At 34.4% G+C, this 17797-nt stretch overlaps 1 protein-coding gene across 1 annotated transcript in view; it reads right to left on the bottom strand.

Moving 5' to 3' along the window:
- CFAP47 (cilia and flagella associated protein 47) overlaps positions 1-17797 on the bottom strand; it is a 497722-nt gene that overhangs the window by 252670 nt on the left and 227255 nt on the right. The window contains exons 36-37 of the mRNA XM_006066421.4: positions 11611-11745; positions 6473-6588 (exon numbers count right to left, since the gene is read on the bottom strand). Of these exons, the coding sequence (XP_006066483.4) occupies positions 6473-6588; positions 11611-11745 (251 nt within the window). The remainder of the gene's footprint in view (positions 1-6472; positions 6589-11610; positions 11746-17797) is intronic.

Genomic DNA, 17797 nt, shown 5'->3' with positions numbered 1-17797 from the left:
CAATCTGATTTCAGTGTTGGCCATCTGGTGATGTCCATGTATAGAGTCTTCTCTTGTGTTGTTGGAAGAGGGTGTTTGCTGTGACCAGTGTGTTCATTCTCTTGGCAAAACTCTATTAGCCTTTGCCCTGCTGCATTCTGTACTCCAAGGCCAAATTTGCCTGTTATTCCAGGTGTCTTTTGACTTCCTACTTTTGCATTCCAGTCCCCTCTAATGAAAGGACATCTTTTTTGGGTGTTAGTTCTAAAAGGCCTGGTAGGTCTTCATAGAACCATTCAACCGTTCAGCTTTTTAAAGGTACATGAGATTAGCTTGATGAGGTAGATAAAGGAAAGGATGCCAAATTTAAGATATACTGTGTAAAATCAGTAAGCCTAGGTAATGGATTGGCTCTCTGTGGAAGATGATGAAAAAAGGAGTTCAAGAATGACCATAATCTATGGGACTTCCATGGTGGTCCAGTGGATAAGAATCCGCCTTGCAATGCAGGGAATGCAGGCTCAATCCCTGGTCAGGGAACTAAGATTGTACATGTCATGCAGCAACTCTGTCTGCATGCTGCAACTAATAAGCCCATGTGCCCTAGAGCCTGTGCTCCTCAATAAAAGAGGCCACCACAATGAGAAGCCTGTGCACCACAACTTAGAGAGTAGCTCCTTCTCGCCGCAAGTAGAGAAAGCTCAGGCACCACAACAAAGACCCAGCACAGTCAAAAAGAAATAAATAAAAAGAATGATCATAATCTAAATAACACGCACTTAGTAAATAAATTAATGGAACTATACTTAACTTTTATGAAACATTTAAAAATACAGTATCCTTTTTGTGAAGCCCACAGCTGGTTTTAGAACCATCAAGATTTTGAGCTTGTCTTGAGTATAGATATTCCTTTTATAAAGTTTGTAGACATATTTAAGCATGTAAATGACCAGGGCCTTCCTAAGTGTGTTAGAAAGTTCAGAATCAAGTTGGTTGTTGACTTCAGGTATACGTCTTAGGTCTCCAGACATGTGTATCATAATTATGGACTTTATCTTAATTGTCTTACCATTTATTTTCTTTTTCTTCCAATTGCCTCCCCCTCATTTAAAAAAAAAAAAGGTCTCCTTGATATTACATGTACCTCATCAACTACTTCAACTTGGCTTTCAGAAGAGATGGGGAATAAATATATGAAACATCAATGTCAGTGCCCAGATGGCTCAATGAGAATAATGAGGAAAAAAGAAACAGAATGGTTTTCTAAAAGTATACTTTCACTTTTATGACAGTCACTCTATGATTATAGCTAAATAAAGTCATCAAGTTAGATGCAGAAATGTTTGCTTATATGCTGGTATAGCCATTTAATCTTTTCTATATAAATCATATCTCAGGGAATTTAAATCCACAACTGGCAGAACAAACTATTATTAATCATGATTTAGACAGATTCTAAGATAGGATGTGGTGCAACATAGATAATTAGGTAATATATGATAATGATAAACCTACAGATTTTTTAAATAAAATATTTTCTGAACCCTCTGTGTAAAAACCAAAGCTTTGAAATTAGCTAAAAAGTTATTTTTAAAAACACCTAAAAATGGCATTGAAACCTACAAATTGAAATGTACCTGCAGAAGTGAATATCTGGTTTTCATATACATTGAGAATTAAGCATTACATTTTCTGGGAATCCTTCCTAAGAACATGGAGGTGCTTCATTTTTCCCTATTTTCCTCTCATTTTATACACACATGATAAATAAAACAACTATCAAATTACATCCTTATTATGTATTTGCTTGTGTGACACTCTGCCAGATTATAAACCTTTGTGAGTAGTTTTGATATATTTTCATCTATGAATCATAGTACTTCAAATTTAGAGGAGGAATGCAAATACTTACTGACTGCTTCCTATAAGTGCCAGTTACAGTCCTAGGTGTTGTCCCTATATAACTACATTACTGAAGACTATAGGCAAATATTCTGATCTCCATTTTCCAAATAAGAAAAATGAAGCTTGATATAAAATCTGTATGTGTCACTATTTAAGCTCAGTATTTAATTGTTAAATGACATGATAAAAGGGTTCTAGGCCACACTGACATCTGAAACTCAGATTCACTGTCTCTGTCTCTAAGATAAATCTCATTAAGATTATAATAAAGTTTTTTTAAGCTACTAGTTGAAGGAAATCATTGAAGAGAATCAGCATAGAGGCTAATAAAAGAAACAAAGCTGCCTATAGACTTGTGGAGAAGCCATTTCCAGAAATACATATGTAAATGGAGGGCAAAATGAGTTTCAGACAACCTTACTCTTCCAAAAGTCAGTGTATGATGTCAGGCAACTGGACATAAAAGCAAAATTGTTTTTACCCTAAAATTAAGTTGGCCAATTGACAAACCTGTCCACATACAGAATCACAATTTACTTTTCTACTGCCATATTATTACATATAAATGAATAAACAAGTATCACAAGTCATTATAATAAATCCTCCCACATGAAACACGAGACCAAGATAAAAAAACATACCAAATGACCTCAAAGAAAATAAAAATAATATAGGTAATAGATGAGAACATAAAAGTCAGAATGTAAAAGTCAGAGACATTTATGAAGATGTTGTAACTCCAATTTAACAATGGGATGCTATGAAATAGATACCCAATGAAAAACAAAGTATTCTTACATATATATATATATATATATATATATATATATATATAGGGAATTAACTATTTACCTACCTATTTGTCTATCTCTTAAAGGAAACAGAAATGAAGGCATGTTGATCAAAAAAGAAAAAACAGTGAGCTGAAAAATGAGTGATGAGATAGGATAAATAGAGAATCCAGTTAACAGCATCCAACAACCAAAGGCTGGAAAATGAGAACAGAGAAAATGGAGAAGAGAAAATGATGAAAAGTAATTTATGAGAATTTTCCAAAGCTTATTAAAAAAAAAAACCCTCATAATTAAAGGACTCACTGTGCTCCCAGACAGTGAATATAAGATCCTTTTTGATTCATTCTGGAACAATATCAAAACACAATGGAAGATCCTAAAAATGTCCAGGGGTGTGGGAAAGCAGAATTATAGTAGAAATTACAGTATCACAAAAACTGAATACTATGAGGCAAGTGGAACAATTATCTCAACCTATAAGGAAAAACTCTTTCATCTTAGAAAAATACATGATGCGAAATTTAAATCAAGTGTAAGGATAGTCAAAAAACATGCTTAAAAATCAAAATTTTGGCAAATTTACCTCTCCTATACTTTTTATTAGACGGTTTCATAAAGGAAGTTTTTTTTTAATAAAGAAGTGAGTACACTAAGAAAGAGAAATATAATTAGTTTCTATACAAAGAGAAATACAGAGTGTCCAATACTGACAGCTTTTCAGTAGGTCTGGAAAGCAATCAGCCCAAATAAGAACAAAAGGTAACATGGTCTAGAATGTGATACACTTGAAGGAAAGGTTTTACATATTTCTTTAGAATTTATTAATTTTTCTCAACTTAAAAGGGAGTCAAAAGATACTTTGTATCTACTAATGGTATATAAAGGAAATATTTACAAAAAGAATTTTTACTCTTGGAACAGTAATGAATAAAAGATAAAAATAGTGATGTTTAAAAAAAATAGTGATGTTTAGTGGGAGGGTGATACATCTAGAGGGGTAAGTAAGCAACATCATAAAATATTATGTCAATATCATGCCATATGTCAAGACACTATTTCTGAGGTTGATAAAACAAAAATATTGGCAGGATATACAGATTATTTGTATTTACGGAGGTAACCATTGGAAGAATTAAAATTAGACATAGCTGAAAGAGTTAAAAGTAGGCACTCAAGAAGTGCATCTCTAGAGATGGGAATATCAGGCGAGAAGGACTTCTTTGCACGTTAAACTTTCCTGCATAGTTGAATTGTTAAAGCAGGTGCAAGTTACATTTTGATTTAAAAAGATAAAGAAATTGACAACAAGAATATATGTACAAGTCAAATATGGTCAAAATATTGATGCAATTGTATGTTATGGATCTGTAGGATTTCTTACAAACAGTTCAAGCTATATTTTCTTTGAATGCCAAGGGCTTTGTATGAATACAATATACACACACAGTATGTACAGGTGTCAGTTAAAAAGAGTCTTAACTCTGGGTTTAGATTGGCTGGTTTTGAATCTCTATTTCACAAGTTAAGAACAGGGAAAATTGGGTAAGTAATTTAATGTCTCTATGCCCAATGTCTTCTTTTGTAAAAGGAGGACACTAATATGGCTGCCAGGATGATTAGATATGAAAAGGTACTAAAAGTGTATATTTTATAGGTTTTGTACATAGCAAATATTTAACAGATATTAAGTACTTTAACATTTGCATTTATAATACATTTATTTTGTAAATATTTAATTATACATATGCTATAATATTCATATAAAATACTAGAAAGAAATCAACTAATAAATGTGTTTATCAGATGGAATTCTAGGTAATTTTCATTTTTTTAATGCTTTTCTGTAACAAATTTTCAGCAATGGAAGCATACAGATTTCATATTTATATTCATATTTATATGAAAACTATAAATGCTAATTAAACTAACAAGACATATGGTCTTGGGAATTCCATAGCAGTTCAGTGGTGATTTCATTGTTGTGACCTAAGTTTGATCCCTCGTCAGGGAATGAGGATACTGTAAGCTGTACAGCAAAGCCAAAAAAAAATGGTCTTAACCTAAAACATCATAGGTCTAGTGTGGTTGTTTGAAAGAATTTTCACATAATGAGAGCTTTGAAACACTGGAACAGGCTATTAGGTTTATGAAAGAACAAAGGGTGGGGTAGGGTGGGGACCTTAATTCTTTTCACTTATTATTCACTTGTTTGAAGAAGGGAATGATAACCCACTCCATTATTCTTGCCTGGAGAATCCCATGGACAGAGGAGCCTGGCGGGCTACAGTCAATGGGGTTGCAAGAGTCGAACACGACTTAGCGACTAAACCACCACCACCGCTCACTTATTAGCATCCTATTTGAAGGGCAGAGACTAGATCTCAATGATCAAAGTATTGAGGGAAAACAAATGGTACTCTGACAATGTCCAAAAGAACTATATTACTAACATTGTGTTTTATAACAGATATATAAGAAGTATAATTTGGAAGATGAGTGGGATGTTTTTACAAGGAGCTTTATTCTGGGATTTGATTTATAATATAGATACAGGTAAGTGGAGAAATGTTTTCTCATATTTAATTCAAATTGGATGTAGTCCCAATGATGAAAAGTCATATTTTATAAATTATGTACTCCTTTAGCATGGAGCAGCAACTGAAGAAAACTAACAGTGGCTGATGACATCAGCCAAGGGCAGTATAGCAACTGGATTTCTTTGCATTTTAATACAGTTAAAACTGGCTCCCCGTTCCAATTATTTCTGTGTTTAACACACTAGAATAAAGACTATAATGTTAAAAATAATTCAGGTTAATATATAGTTCAAAAACCAAAAAGATAACCAAAAGGATAATTAGTAGTTATAATCTGTTGCTTTGCACAAGGAAAAAAATAATTGAATATAAAGGCAATGACTAAAATTCAGGACTCGTTAAAGTCCATTAGTGGTTATTATATTTGTCAACCCTTGTGATACTGATACAGCTATTCTCACATCATCCTAGTATTATATTAATATAATAAGAGTATCTGCCATCATTAACACTTATCGGCATATGAATTAGGATTTGTTGATCCAAGAGGAGTCATATATTATGCTCATTTAATTTCTTAAGACTATTCTCTGAGAGTTTCATTTGTTCCTTATTTTAGGGAATGGACTAGTAGTAGAAACATTAAACAAGTATCATGTGAATAGAATCAAGTAAAAATGAGACTTTTCAGACTTTCACCACAATGTGGGAGAGTGTATGCATGTCTGCATACAACAAACATTGATATACAATGATTATAAAGGGATAGAAAAAAATGACAACACTGGGGGGGTATCTTTGAGGTAAAATTACTAGCTTTTACTTTTATTTTTCTTCATATTTTCATAGTTTCTAATTTTTTTACAATGAGCAGATAGTGCTTCTATAATTAGAAACAACTAAATATATATTTAGCACACACTGGTTCCAATTTCCTATAGGAAACAGAATTGTAGTACATAAAGAACTTTAAAGAGTTATTTTCTATGGACCATATGCATACAAAATAAACTAAAATAAACACATACATAAAAAGCAGCTCCTTTATATTGTTAGAATTGTTTTCATAAAATTGTTGAGAAATCTCACTAACATATAAATAATTTATCTATATCAGCAATGGTGATCTTTTCATTACATACACGTAGCTATTAAAAATAAATCCAGACCATTCTTTTGTAATTATAATGCACATTAAATCTCTAGGGTTGATGTATTCAATGAAGCAAAATTAAAAGAAAAAAACAACACACTTACTCTGCAGAAATTGTCACAGTGTTCCCTGCTTGGGAGAGGGAGAAGTCACTGGCATCTCTTCCAACAATTGTAGCACTATAAACTAAGCTTTTCAAGCTTGGATTTTTCAGTTGAATCTATGTTGAAGAAGAGAGTATAAATGAGATCATGAATTTTAAAGATATACAACTTAATATTTCTTATTTTTATCAAAGAGAATCATATATTTTTATCATGAAAATATATGATGAAAATATACCCTAGTATAGTAGCTGGAAGAAAGCAGTTTGTATTTAAAGACTCTGTGTGTGTGTGTGTGTGTGTGTGTGTGTCTTCTTTTATTCAGAAGTAGGCAAAGAGAAGACGCTATCAGACAAGGAAATGACAGATGTAAAAACACCTGATCATCAAAGATTTGAAATCCAAAGTTAGCAACTTGGATTTTAATCTCACTGCAAAGGGAAACCTTTAAAGAATTTTAAACAGATTCCAATTTACAAAAGGTTACTCTGGCTGCTCAGTGTGGAAAGTGTTGTAAGGAGTGGAATCAGAAATCCAGGCTGAAAACAATGGTGGCCTCATCTAGAAGTGGTAGTAGAGTTAGGGGTTGGCTTCCCCTTCCTTCCTGATGTCAAGATACGGAGAATATTTGAGAATGAGCTACTTCATTTTTAGAGAGCATTTCATGAGAAATGTGAGTATGTAAGTATTTATGCAGAATACAATGGGGATTTTAAAATATACACATTAGAAAGACACAAAGTTATAGAAAGTATAGACCCAGAGGAAAGAAAATATCTGAGAGAGGTAGATGTTTGGCCAAATTAGAGTACAGAAAGGGCAATGGCACTTAGGCAGGAACTATAGTAAGGAACTATAGTCATAGTTCAGGAACATAGTCAGAGATAGAATATGGCAGACATCTGTTGAAAGATTAAATTAACTACTTTTATATTTCAATAAGAACTTTTGTAACCAGCAGGACAAACATGTTGAGCTTCTACCCTCAGTTTACCCCTAAATTTGGGGCTTTCATGTTGATAACCTGCTTATGGATCTCAGTAACAATGGAGGCAAGACTACTCTACTGTCCTATTTTTGTATGTATGCATGTGTGCATTTAAACTATTAATTAACAGATCTAGTGATTTTAAGTCACAGGGAGCTAATTTCCATTTTCTGGAAGGAAATGTTGAAAATAATAGTAGATTCACTATGAACTATTATTGGTTTATAGTCCTGGAACTTACATAATCAGCCTTGAGATCTTAAGGTAGCTACTCATTCTTGTTATGTTACCCTGCTTATTTAACTTCTATGCAGAGTACATCATGAGAAACACTGGGCTGGAGGAAGCACAAGCTGGAATCAAGATTGCCGGGAGAAATATCAATAACCTCAGATATGCAGATGACACCACCCTTATGGCAGACAGTGAAGAACTACAGAGCCTCTTGATGAAAGTGAAAGAGGAGAGTGAAAAGTTGGCTTAAGACTCAACATTCAGAAAACGAAGATCATGGCATCTGGTCCCATCACTTCATGGCAAATAGATGGGTAAACAGTGGAAACAGTGGCTGACTTTATTATTTTTGGGCTCGAAAATCACTGCAGATGGTGACTGAAACCATGAAATTAAAAGACGCTAGCTCCTTGGAAGAAAAGTTATGACCAACTTAGACAACATATTAAAAAGCAAAGACATTACTTTGTCAACAAAGGTCCATGTAGTCAAAGCTTTAGTTTTTCCAGTAGTCATGTATGGATGTATAGAAAGTATAGACCCAGAGGAAAGAAAATATCTGAGAGAGGTGGATGTTTGGCCAAATTAGAGTACAGAAAGGGCAATGGCACTTAGGCAGGAACTATAGTTGGACTATAAAGATGCTTTTGAACTGTGGTATTGGAGAAGACTCTTGAGAGTCCCTTGTACTGCACGAGATCTAACCAGTCCATCCTAAAGGGAAACAGTCCTGAATATTTTGGAAGGACTGATGCTGAAGCTGAAACTCCAATATTTTCGCCACCTGATGGGAAGAACTGACTCATTTGAAAAGACTTGATGCTGGGAAAGACTGATGGTGGGAGGAGAAGGGGACGACAGAGGATGAGATGGTTGGATGGCATCACTGGCTCAATGGACATGAGTTTGAGTAAGCTCTGGGAGTTTGTGATGGACAGGGAGGCCTGGTGTGCTGCAGTCCATGGGGTCGCAAAGAGTCAGACATGGCTGAGCGACTGAACTGAACTGATACAACAAATATATAATATAATAATCACATATATATATATATATATCACATATATGACATAAACACATATATACACATACAAACATGTATATATAAATACATTTATATAAAAATAAGTAAGTAAATAAATGATGCAAAAATATTGGGCCCATCTGTGGTCAGATTATTCCACCCAACTCAAGAATTTCATGTAGGGGTCATGTTAATGGTACGGAGAAGAAAAAGCTGTTCAAGGAAAGAAACCAAGCTTGGATCCTCAATTCTCCTTTTGCAATGACAGCTATTATTTAACTGTTGTGTTCCTGTGTAAATTTTGTTTCAGAAAGGAAAAAAAATAGTTCAATTACTTTTAAAAGTATCTCAGAAGATCACTGAACTTGACATTTTTTCACTGATCATTGTATTGTTTCATGGTCCCAGTATTCTGTTTCTATTTGTGATATATAGCTACAAAATATACTGTTTCAATTATAGTAGCCATTTCTTGAGATTTTTCTTTATACTGGGAGGTCAAAAAAGTTGACAACAATGACATTTCACTACTTAGGCACTGCCATTTATAGTGTTGATGCATATGGGCAAACTATGCCATAGATTCTTAGCAATTTCCAGATCAGTGATTTTCTTGAATGAAATTTAGAATCAAAGCTTGTTGTATTTGATGTTCTATTTTGCATTTTTATTCAGTTTTTATTGTTTCCTTCAAAAGATGTTCCTTACATTTCTGAAAAATAAAAGCTCTATGTACAATGTCACCTATAAGCTTAAAGTGAGAATATTATTCCCAATAAGGAGTTAAATATGAAAAGAAATTGTTTCTATTCTAATGATTCAATCTGATTTTTAACATCACAAATAAAATCTATGTTTAAAAATTAGCTTTTTCAACATAATCAAATGACATAAAGAAATTCAAACATGTGTACAGAATTAGAAAACCAGTGATAATACTCAAATGAATTAAATCACTGTTTAAATCTAATTCAGACCCCTCCTATCTTCTGCAGGCTTAAGCAAAGCATTTCTAACTTTTTAGAAATTTGAATCTTAAATCAAAAGTCCACCCCACTGTAATTATAGCTCTAGGCCAGTTAGTACCCAAGGCCCTTAAATAGCATTGCACTTAGTGAATTACTGTAGTGAATAGTGTTGAAAAAGTTCTCTGAAGAGTTTTCTATTTCTTTTTCCAACAAAAACAGGAACAATTTTTTTTTTAAAGAAGATCATATATCAATGTTTGCTAACAGAAAATCAGGAGGAATGGCTTTCTTTTCCCTAAATTGAGCCCTTTACACTCAGACAAGTATCTGAGTTTTTTCTGCTTTTTAACTGAATCCTTATTAACCATCTCTAATACAGTCAGAGGGCACATTGTTATTTTCTCAAAAAGGATACATCTACAAATCACCAGGACATAACTTTTGAAGACTACATATGGACATGTTTTGCATTGAAAGTATAAAATTAACACACCCCACCCCCAACCCCCAAATTGGGAATATCTCCTAGGGGATGAAATGGAAATCTATTCCAGTATTCTTGCCAGAAAAATCCTATGGAGAGAGGAGCCTGGAGGGCCACAGTCCATGGGGTTGCAAGAGTCAGACATGACTGAGTGACTAAACAACAACAACAAAAACTTAATATGAAGAGGAATACATAAAACAGCCTGAGGAAAAGGAATAGAAATGATCTGACCAAAGAGATAAATTAACTTTTATACACAGTAAGATTCTAACAGCCTATACTGTACAGAGAAAGAAAAAAGGAGATTTCATGAAATGTTCAACCATAAAACTAATAGAAGGAAAAGTCTCAGACAAATATAAGAAATAAAACTATATGCTAGAAAATATTTCTCAAGTATTCATATGAAACATATTGTTTGAAAACCAAAGTTGGGTTGATGATCCCTGGCAATATATTTCTCAATCAAAGAAAATACTTGCAAAACATGGACATATTTATATAGATTTGTTATGGTCACAGGACTTAAAATTTCATTTTCAATTTTTCCCAGGATGGGGAACATGTGTATACCTGTGGCGGATTCATGTTGATATATGGCAAAACCAATACAATATTGTAAAGTTAAAAAATAAAGGAAAAAAAACATGATATTAAAAAAAAAATCACTGTTATGCAATTAGCAGCTCCAGCATATATACAGCCTTTTAGTCTGAACTGAACTGAACTGACTGAGTGGGCATTAATGGTGACCCTGATCAGGAGTGCTTTCATTATTACTTCCCTTTCCATATCCTTATTTTGAACACAATGCATCTGGATATGTGCATGCTGTTCTCAGTTGCTCAGCTGTTTCCGACTCTTTGTGACTAGACTCGTCTGTCTGTGGGATTTTCCAAGCAAGAATACTGGACTGGGTTGTCATTTCCTCCTGCAGGGGATCTTCAAGATCCAGACAGACCTGTGTCTCTTATGTCTCCTGCATTGGTAGGTGGATTTGTTACTACTGTGCCACCTGGGAAACCCATCCTTACTTGAACAAAATCCATCTAGATGTGTAAGGTTCCCTAAAGGAATGCCAAGCATACTCTGATCATTTTTCTACTTATAGCATCAAGTTCTCTCATACATGAAATGGATCTCAACTTTCCTAAAAGATTTGCCCTTCAAAGTGCTTAACTTTCATTTTCTATCTCCCCATTCCATTCTTTAGATGAATAAAAGAACCATTATTTCATTGCAAGTAGTTAGTGATTACTATTAAGGAAAAATCAATCCTCCCTTTCACTGTGCTATACCTTTGGTTTAGAAGGAAAAACATTTGTTAAGGCTTATTTTATCATACTGATATATTTGTTCATTTTGGGTTGGGAGAGAAATATCTAAAACCTACATAAGTGTTTAATTCCACATATATTTTGATCTCAAAGATATCCTTACCTCTCTAAACACTGTGTCATGTAGAGCACAATGAAAAGGCACCACTTTCTCGGGGAGATATGTAGGAAGTCTTTCATACATGTAGACACAAAACATGAGCATCAGGATTGGATTGGGATCACAGATGTCAGTAGCCTAGTTCCAAAGAAGAGAATTATAAATTACAGGATATACAAATAAAATATATTAAAAGAGCTAAAACCCAGTACATCAGCCGCTGAATTACTTAAAACATCTTAAAATGCTATTGATTGACAATGACATTGAAATGTTGCTATGAGCAAACAAAATATTGCTGTGAATCAGAATAACTTGACCTATGTGTTAGAGGATGAATTAGATATATCATAAATATAATAATGACCCCACAGCCTCAAAGACTCCATAAAAGCTAGTCAGAATAATACTAGAGGTCAGAAGAATATTATGCACGAGAAATACGGACAAATGTGATTACAATATCATCCATGACTTAAAGTGTATAATGCAGTAAAAGATAATAGAAGTAGACAAACTACTGAAGTAAAAGATGGCAAGAGGCTTTTTTTTAACAAAAGCCCAAAGGAAGAGGTAACACATGAGATGGCCTTGAAGAATACTTGAAGGGTTTTAAATAGGTTGGTATCTGGAGTGAGGAAAAGGTATATCCTATCAGAAAAGTAAAGAAATCTCGGGCAAGGATATAGGGAGTATAGTATTGATTTGGGAAAGAAAAAGTACAATGTGAATCACACATAAGATCAGAAGGGACAAGTGGTAGAAGAAAAGACAAAGGAGTGCAACAGTCATTTACAGGAGGGTGTGGATACCAGGAAGAGGGACTTGATTTCGGAACAAGAAATAACACAAGTGCAACAATTCATGCAGATCAGGTGGGTTGGGGGGAGGTGGTTGGAGAAGTTCTTATCCTAGAACAAATCACAGTATGGCAGAAAATGTAATTACACTGATAAATGAGATAAATTAGAGATGGTTGTTGGCCAATATCTGAGATAAAATCTAGAATTATAGAGGAATAAGAGCAGGGATGATCAACATAGCCAGAATGGGCACTGAGCCCAAAATGTCAAGTCAGGAGCAGAGGAGGAAGGATTATTTCTATCAGTATATGTTGTGCCTATGATCTCCTAGAAAAAGGCAGAGGTAGTGAGGAAGAATTATTCATAGCAATAAAGTACTGGGATTGGTCTGAGGCAAAGACTCAAAGACATAAAACACCACTGACACACAAGCATCTCTGTCATTGTCAGTCAACAGGGACCTCTCTGCACTTTCATAAACTGGAGATCTACTGTGATTTAATGGTGCACATTCAAGTTAGCAACTGAAAACGATCTGGGCCTGGCCTGGAAATGCAAATAGTGCCAGAACTCAGGATACCAATGGTTATCTGGAACTAAAGCACTTGACTCTGAAATCTGGCAGCAGTTATAAGAAACTACTGAGACCCCATTGATCATCTGCTAGTACACATTCCCAAATATAGTCTTTCCTTCCTTTGGAAGAACAGAAAGGTTTATTCTTTCTTGTTTTGTCAATAAGCAGTAAGGCTAACCAATAAAGGTACCTGGGAAGGGGATTATTAGGGGGGAAAAGTGGAAGAAGTTGCCAGTCTTGGCAGAGTTGAAAGCTGCTAGTGAGTATGATGTGAGGAAAACTGAGACATATATCAGGACCCCAAAGTTTCTCATCAGTATTGTGACATCTCACATGGCTTCACTGAAGACAATGTTAGTCAACATATACAGGATCATCATTCAACATAAGAACAAACTAAAAAATGGAATACAGAGTTTAATTTCCACAAAGTGAAGGATATATCCCTGCATGATTGGTCAGCCTCTGGGTGTGATCCAAAGAGAGCTCTCTATGGTGATGGGAAATGTATTCATTGGAGAAGGCAATGGCACCCCACTCCAGTACTCTTGCCTGGAAAATCCCATGGACGGAGGAGCCTGGTGGGCTGCAGTCCATGGGGTCGCTAAGAGTCGGACCTGACTAAGCGACTTCCCTTTCACTTTTCACTTTCATGCATTGGAGGAGGAAATAGCAACCCATTCCAGTGCTCTTGCCTGGAGAATCCCAGGGACGGGGGAGCCTGGTGGGCTGCCGTCTATGGGGTCGCACAGAGTCGGACACGACTGAAGTGACTTAGCAGCAGTAGCAGTGGCAGGATACTCTGGGCCCCAAGTCTGAGGTCTGTAAAACTCTTCTGAATACTATTTTAGTGACTACAGCATAAAATATACAGGTAGCAATATAAAACTATTCCAAAAGTCCATCTTTGAAAAATATGTAATGGGGCAGTATTTTGGAAATGAAAAAAATGTTTACCTTAACTGAAAAAATTTGATAATTAGAGTATTAGAGTGAAAAACTAGAGAAAAGATCACTCAGCTTTATGATAAAATTCAATGAAAATAATCTAAAGAAATCACATTTTAGTCAATTCTAGGCTTAAAAAGCCAAATGTCAAAATAAGTTATGTTTATTTAAAACAAGATTTTCATGTGAAATATATTTCAAAGATATAATCATTACTTTCTCTACACGGTTCTAACCTAGAAGAACTTTACTTATATTTATCCATTTTTCTCCTGATAATATTTTCCTACTGAACTAACAAAAGACAGGGAATTTTTGTAATGCCATAATAGAGGAAAATGGTGTAGTAAAAATCTAGTAAACTAAACTCACATCCTGCTACCACAAAGTACCATGATCTTTACCAAATCAATTGGTTTCCCTAGGTCTCAGTGTCTGCATCAGTAACAAGAAGAGATGAGATGGTCCTGGAGCTTCATGGTGGGTTTAATTTGCTCTGATGTCAAGATATTCCAGCTTCCAAACTAGATACCAATCAAAACTAGTAGTACCCAAAGACATACCATAATCTGACACAGAACACTACTGACTGCCTTCCCAACAGCATTTTTCTCCCTTCTTTACCAAGAATTCAAATTTTTGTGGCTCTTCCATTACTTTTATCAAACACTCGTTTAACTACAAGCATGAGATGCAATTATGGTCAATGATATGCAATGGGATGTATGCTGTGGGACCACTGGGAAAGTTTACCTAAAGGAAAATGAGAAGCACAAGAAGTGGTACTGTTCAACCAGACCCAAGAATAGCTGTATAATGGTGTTATGTAAGAATTTCAGTAGGAACTTTATAGTTATTAGTGCACATGCTTAAAACAAAGCCAACAGGCTAAGAAGAACTGAGCAAAAATGAATCTTTGATAATTTTGTTGATGAAATTAATAAATATCCCTATAATATTTTACTGCCTGATTCATCTTATATAAAATATAGAATTTATTTTTAAAATACTTTTATTCATGAATTGTTATTAAGACTGAAAGCATCCAAGTTGACATAAAGAAACAAAATTTTTCAGAGAAGTTAGATATCTATTCACCCTTAGCTTCTATCATTACTCAGTGAATTATATGTAGCAGAATCTAAGTATTAGCTATACCTATCTATCTATCTATATATAAATATCTCCATGTCTCTACATGAGGGAATAAAAATACATTCTATGCTGAGTTCAAATAAATTGCACAATAGCTTTGCTCTAAAGGGAGGATATGTAATAATAGTTACATTCCAGATGCTAGGATTCCACATGATATAACACTGGCACAGAACTTATTGAACTGACTCAACAGTTGCAAAGAACGACATAATAAATAGAAAACTCAAACATTAATAAATAAGTCCAGTGGTAAGTTTCACAGTATTCAAATGTGAACCAGTGCTAATCATTAGTATTAATTCACTATGGTTAAGTTAATTTAAGCGTGATTTTTTTTGAACTTTGACATTTGATGCAGTGGGTAAATTCGGGCTGATAAAAAGTTAGGGAATTGGAGCTGACTGGTAAAATCTTGTTAATTATCAGCTAAGTTAATTGCTAATTTCTCCATTCATCAAATCTTAGACATCTTCTCTACATTTTTATGTAGTAGATACTAAAATCTTAGGATCTATTTTTTGCTACACAATAAAATAAACATTTTGAGCCAATTTATCAGAGAGGGTCAAAAAGCAAAGGAGAGAATCACAATGCAAGATGAATTATATTTTCTAAACAAAGATATTTTAAGTTTCCTATAAACCCTTATCAAATTCTCAAAGGTCACCTTAAACACCAAATGCCCCATGCAACTCTTGCTGGTTCCCTTTTCGGAATGATTTCTTTCCCCTTTGATTCCCACAGTCCACAGTTTCTATGTCTTCCTGGCATGCACTGGCTGCTTTGTACTGGATCTTTTCATATACAAGTCACTATTAGTCATTAACATATTTGAAGGCATGAGTGTGGTTTTACCACATCTGTATCACTTGCAGGTCTATCCAGCATATTTTATGGAGGAGATTCAATCAGTCAAACTGACAGGAACTGTAATACTTTTATTTTTTCACAATAAAGCATTTAGAGTTTATCCTTAAAAGTCTTATAAAAGAACTCTCTGACCAAAATGCCTGATTACAGTATCTCCTTATAGCTCTACCAATATAAAAGATAAATTTCAGACCTGGTACAAAGGGATTTTAACATGTAAATGACTTTAATACAAGGAAAAAGCAAGCCATTATGAAGCATCATTTCTTTGGCAGGTGCAAGGAAGCACTTTGTACCAAGCCACGTGTGGGCACTGGTGTCATCAATCTCTCTGAGTCACAGAATGGAAAACTCAGAGTTTGTTGTAATGGTCTTTTTGTGTCCTTTTGTGGCTGGTTACCAGGTCTGGCAAACCTCACAATGTCTCCTCTATCAGTTTATTATTTAAGCCCCCATTAAAATGAACTGAGTAGAGAAAATATTTTGCTACTTGACCAAGTTAAATGGCATTTTTTTGGTTCTGTGTTCCCTGTCTCCAGTCCCTTTCCTTTCAGTTCATCCTCACCACTGCTGTAAAAATAATCACATTTATTCCCATGACACCAACACAGTAAACTCCTAAATTGTTATGCTGATATCCAAGATCCCAATATATGCCTATATCTATTTTTTCAGTCCCAAACTTCAACTAAGTCAGGCTATTCACATAATTTCCTTAATGTATGCCATTTGTCTACATTTTATAGTCTGCTTATGCCTCTGAATAAACACCTTTCTCTCTTACCACTACCAACTCAAATCCATTCAAGACCCAAAATAAGTCTTGCTTTCTTCACAGTCTTTGGTGGATTAATCTGGATCACACTGATCTCTTCTTTTATCTGAATTCTTATTCCATTATTTTCCTACATTGTCAACTAAATTAGTGGAATGTCATTTATTATTGAACTTGCATATATCTTGTCAATTCAATGAGTTTGTATATTCTTAGAAGTCACGAATCATTTATTGTACTGCTTCATTACTCTGAAGTAACAAAGGGCTCAGAAAATGATAAGCAGATAATGTTTTTTATTGTCGCTATAGAGAACAATGAGAAAGGCCAGATGGAATTGTAACTTGGAGGTCTAAACATAATGAAAAGCTACATTGCCACTGTGACTTCTACATTAATATTTATTTTAAGACTAAGGTGAAAATTTTTCTTTTTGCTACTAAATAGGAAAACAATATAACATCTATATTCATATTCAAATAATCTGTTCTTTAATTCTTAGGGCTCAGATAATATTAAGAAAGCACTGCTGTGACTTGAAAACTAGAACTACTTACTTATTATGCAGTCAGATATACATAATTATACCATTAAAAAGTATCCAGTAGATTTCTATGAAGTCATAGTTCAATTTTCACATTTTAGCAATATTCCATGAAAAGACTGTTTCAATTTAGAGTTAAAATATATGAACAAAGGAATATTATAAAGGAGTCAATTAACATTTTTCCAAAGAAGATGTAAAATGGCCAACAGATATGTAAAAGCCCGTTTAACATCACTAACCACTAGGGAAATGTAAATCAAAATCACGAGGAGACATCACCTCACACCTGTTAGAATGGCTATTATTGAAAAGACAAGCGATGTCAAAGGTTGCTAAGGGTGTGGAGAAAATGGATCACATGCACACTGTTGGTGGGAATGTGAACTGGTGCAGCCACTATGGAAAATAGTATGTTGGTTCCCCCCAAAAAATTAAAAATAGAACTACTATGTGGTCTGGCAATCCCACTTCTGGGTATATATCCAAAGGAAATAAAATCAGTTACATCACAG

The sequence above is a fragment of the Bubalus bubalis genome, chromosome X (assembly GCF_019923935.1).
Source record: "Bubalus bubalis isolate 160015118507 breed Murrah chromosome X, NDDB_SH_1, whole genome shotgun sequence".
In the NCBI taxonomy this organism is placed as follows: domain Eukaryota; kingdom Metazoa; phylum Chordata; class Mammalia; order Artiodactyla; family Bovidae; genus Bubalus; species Bubalus bubalis.
Note: the sequence above shows the minus strand (reverse complement) of the source record. Positions and strands in the feature narration are given on the sequence as shown.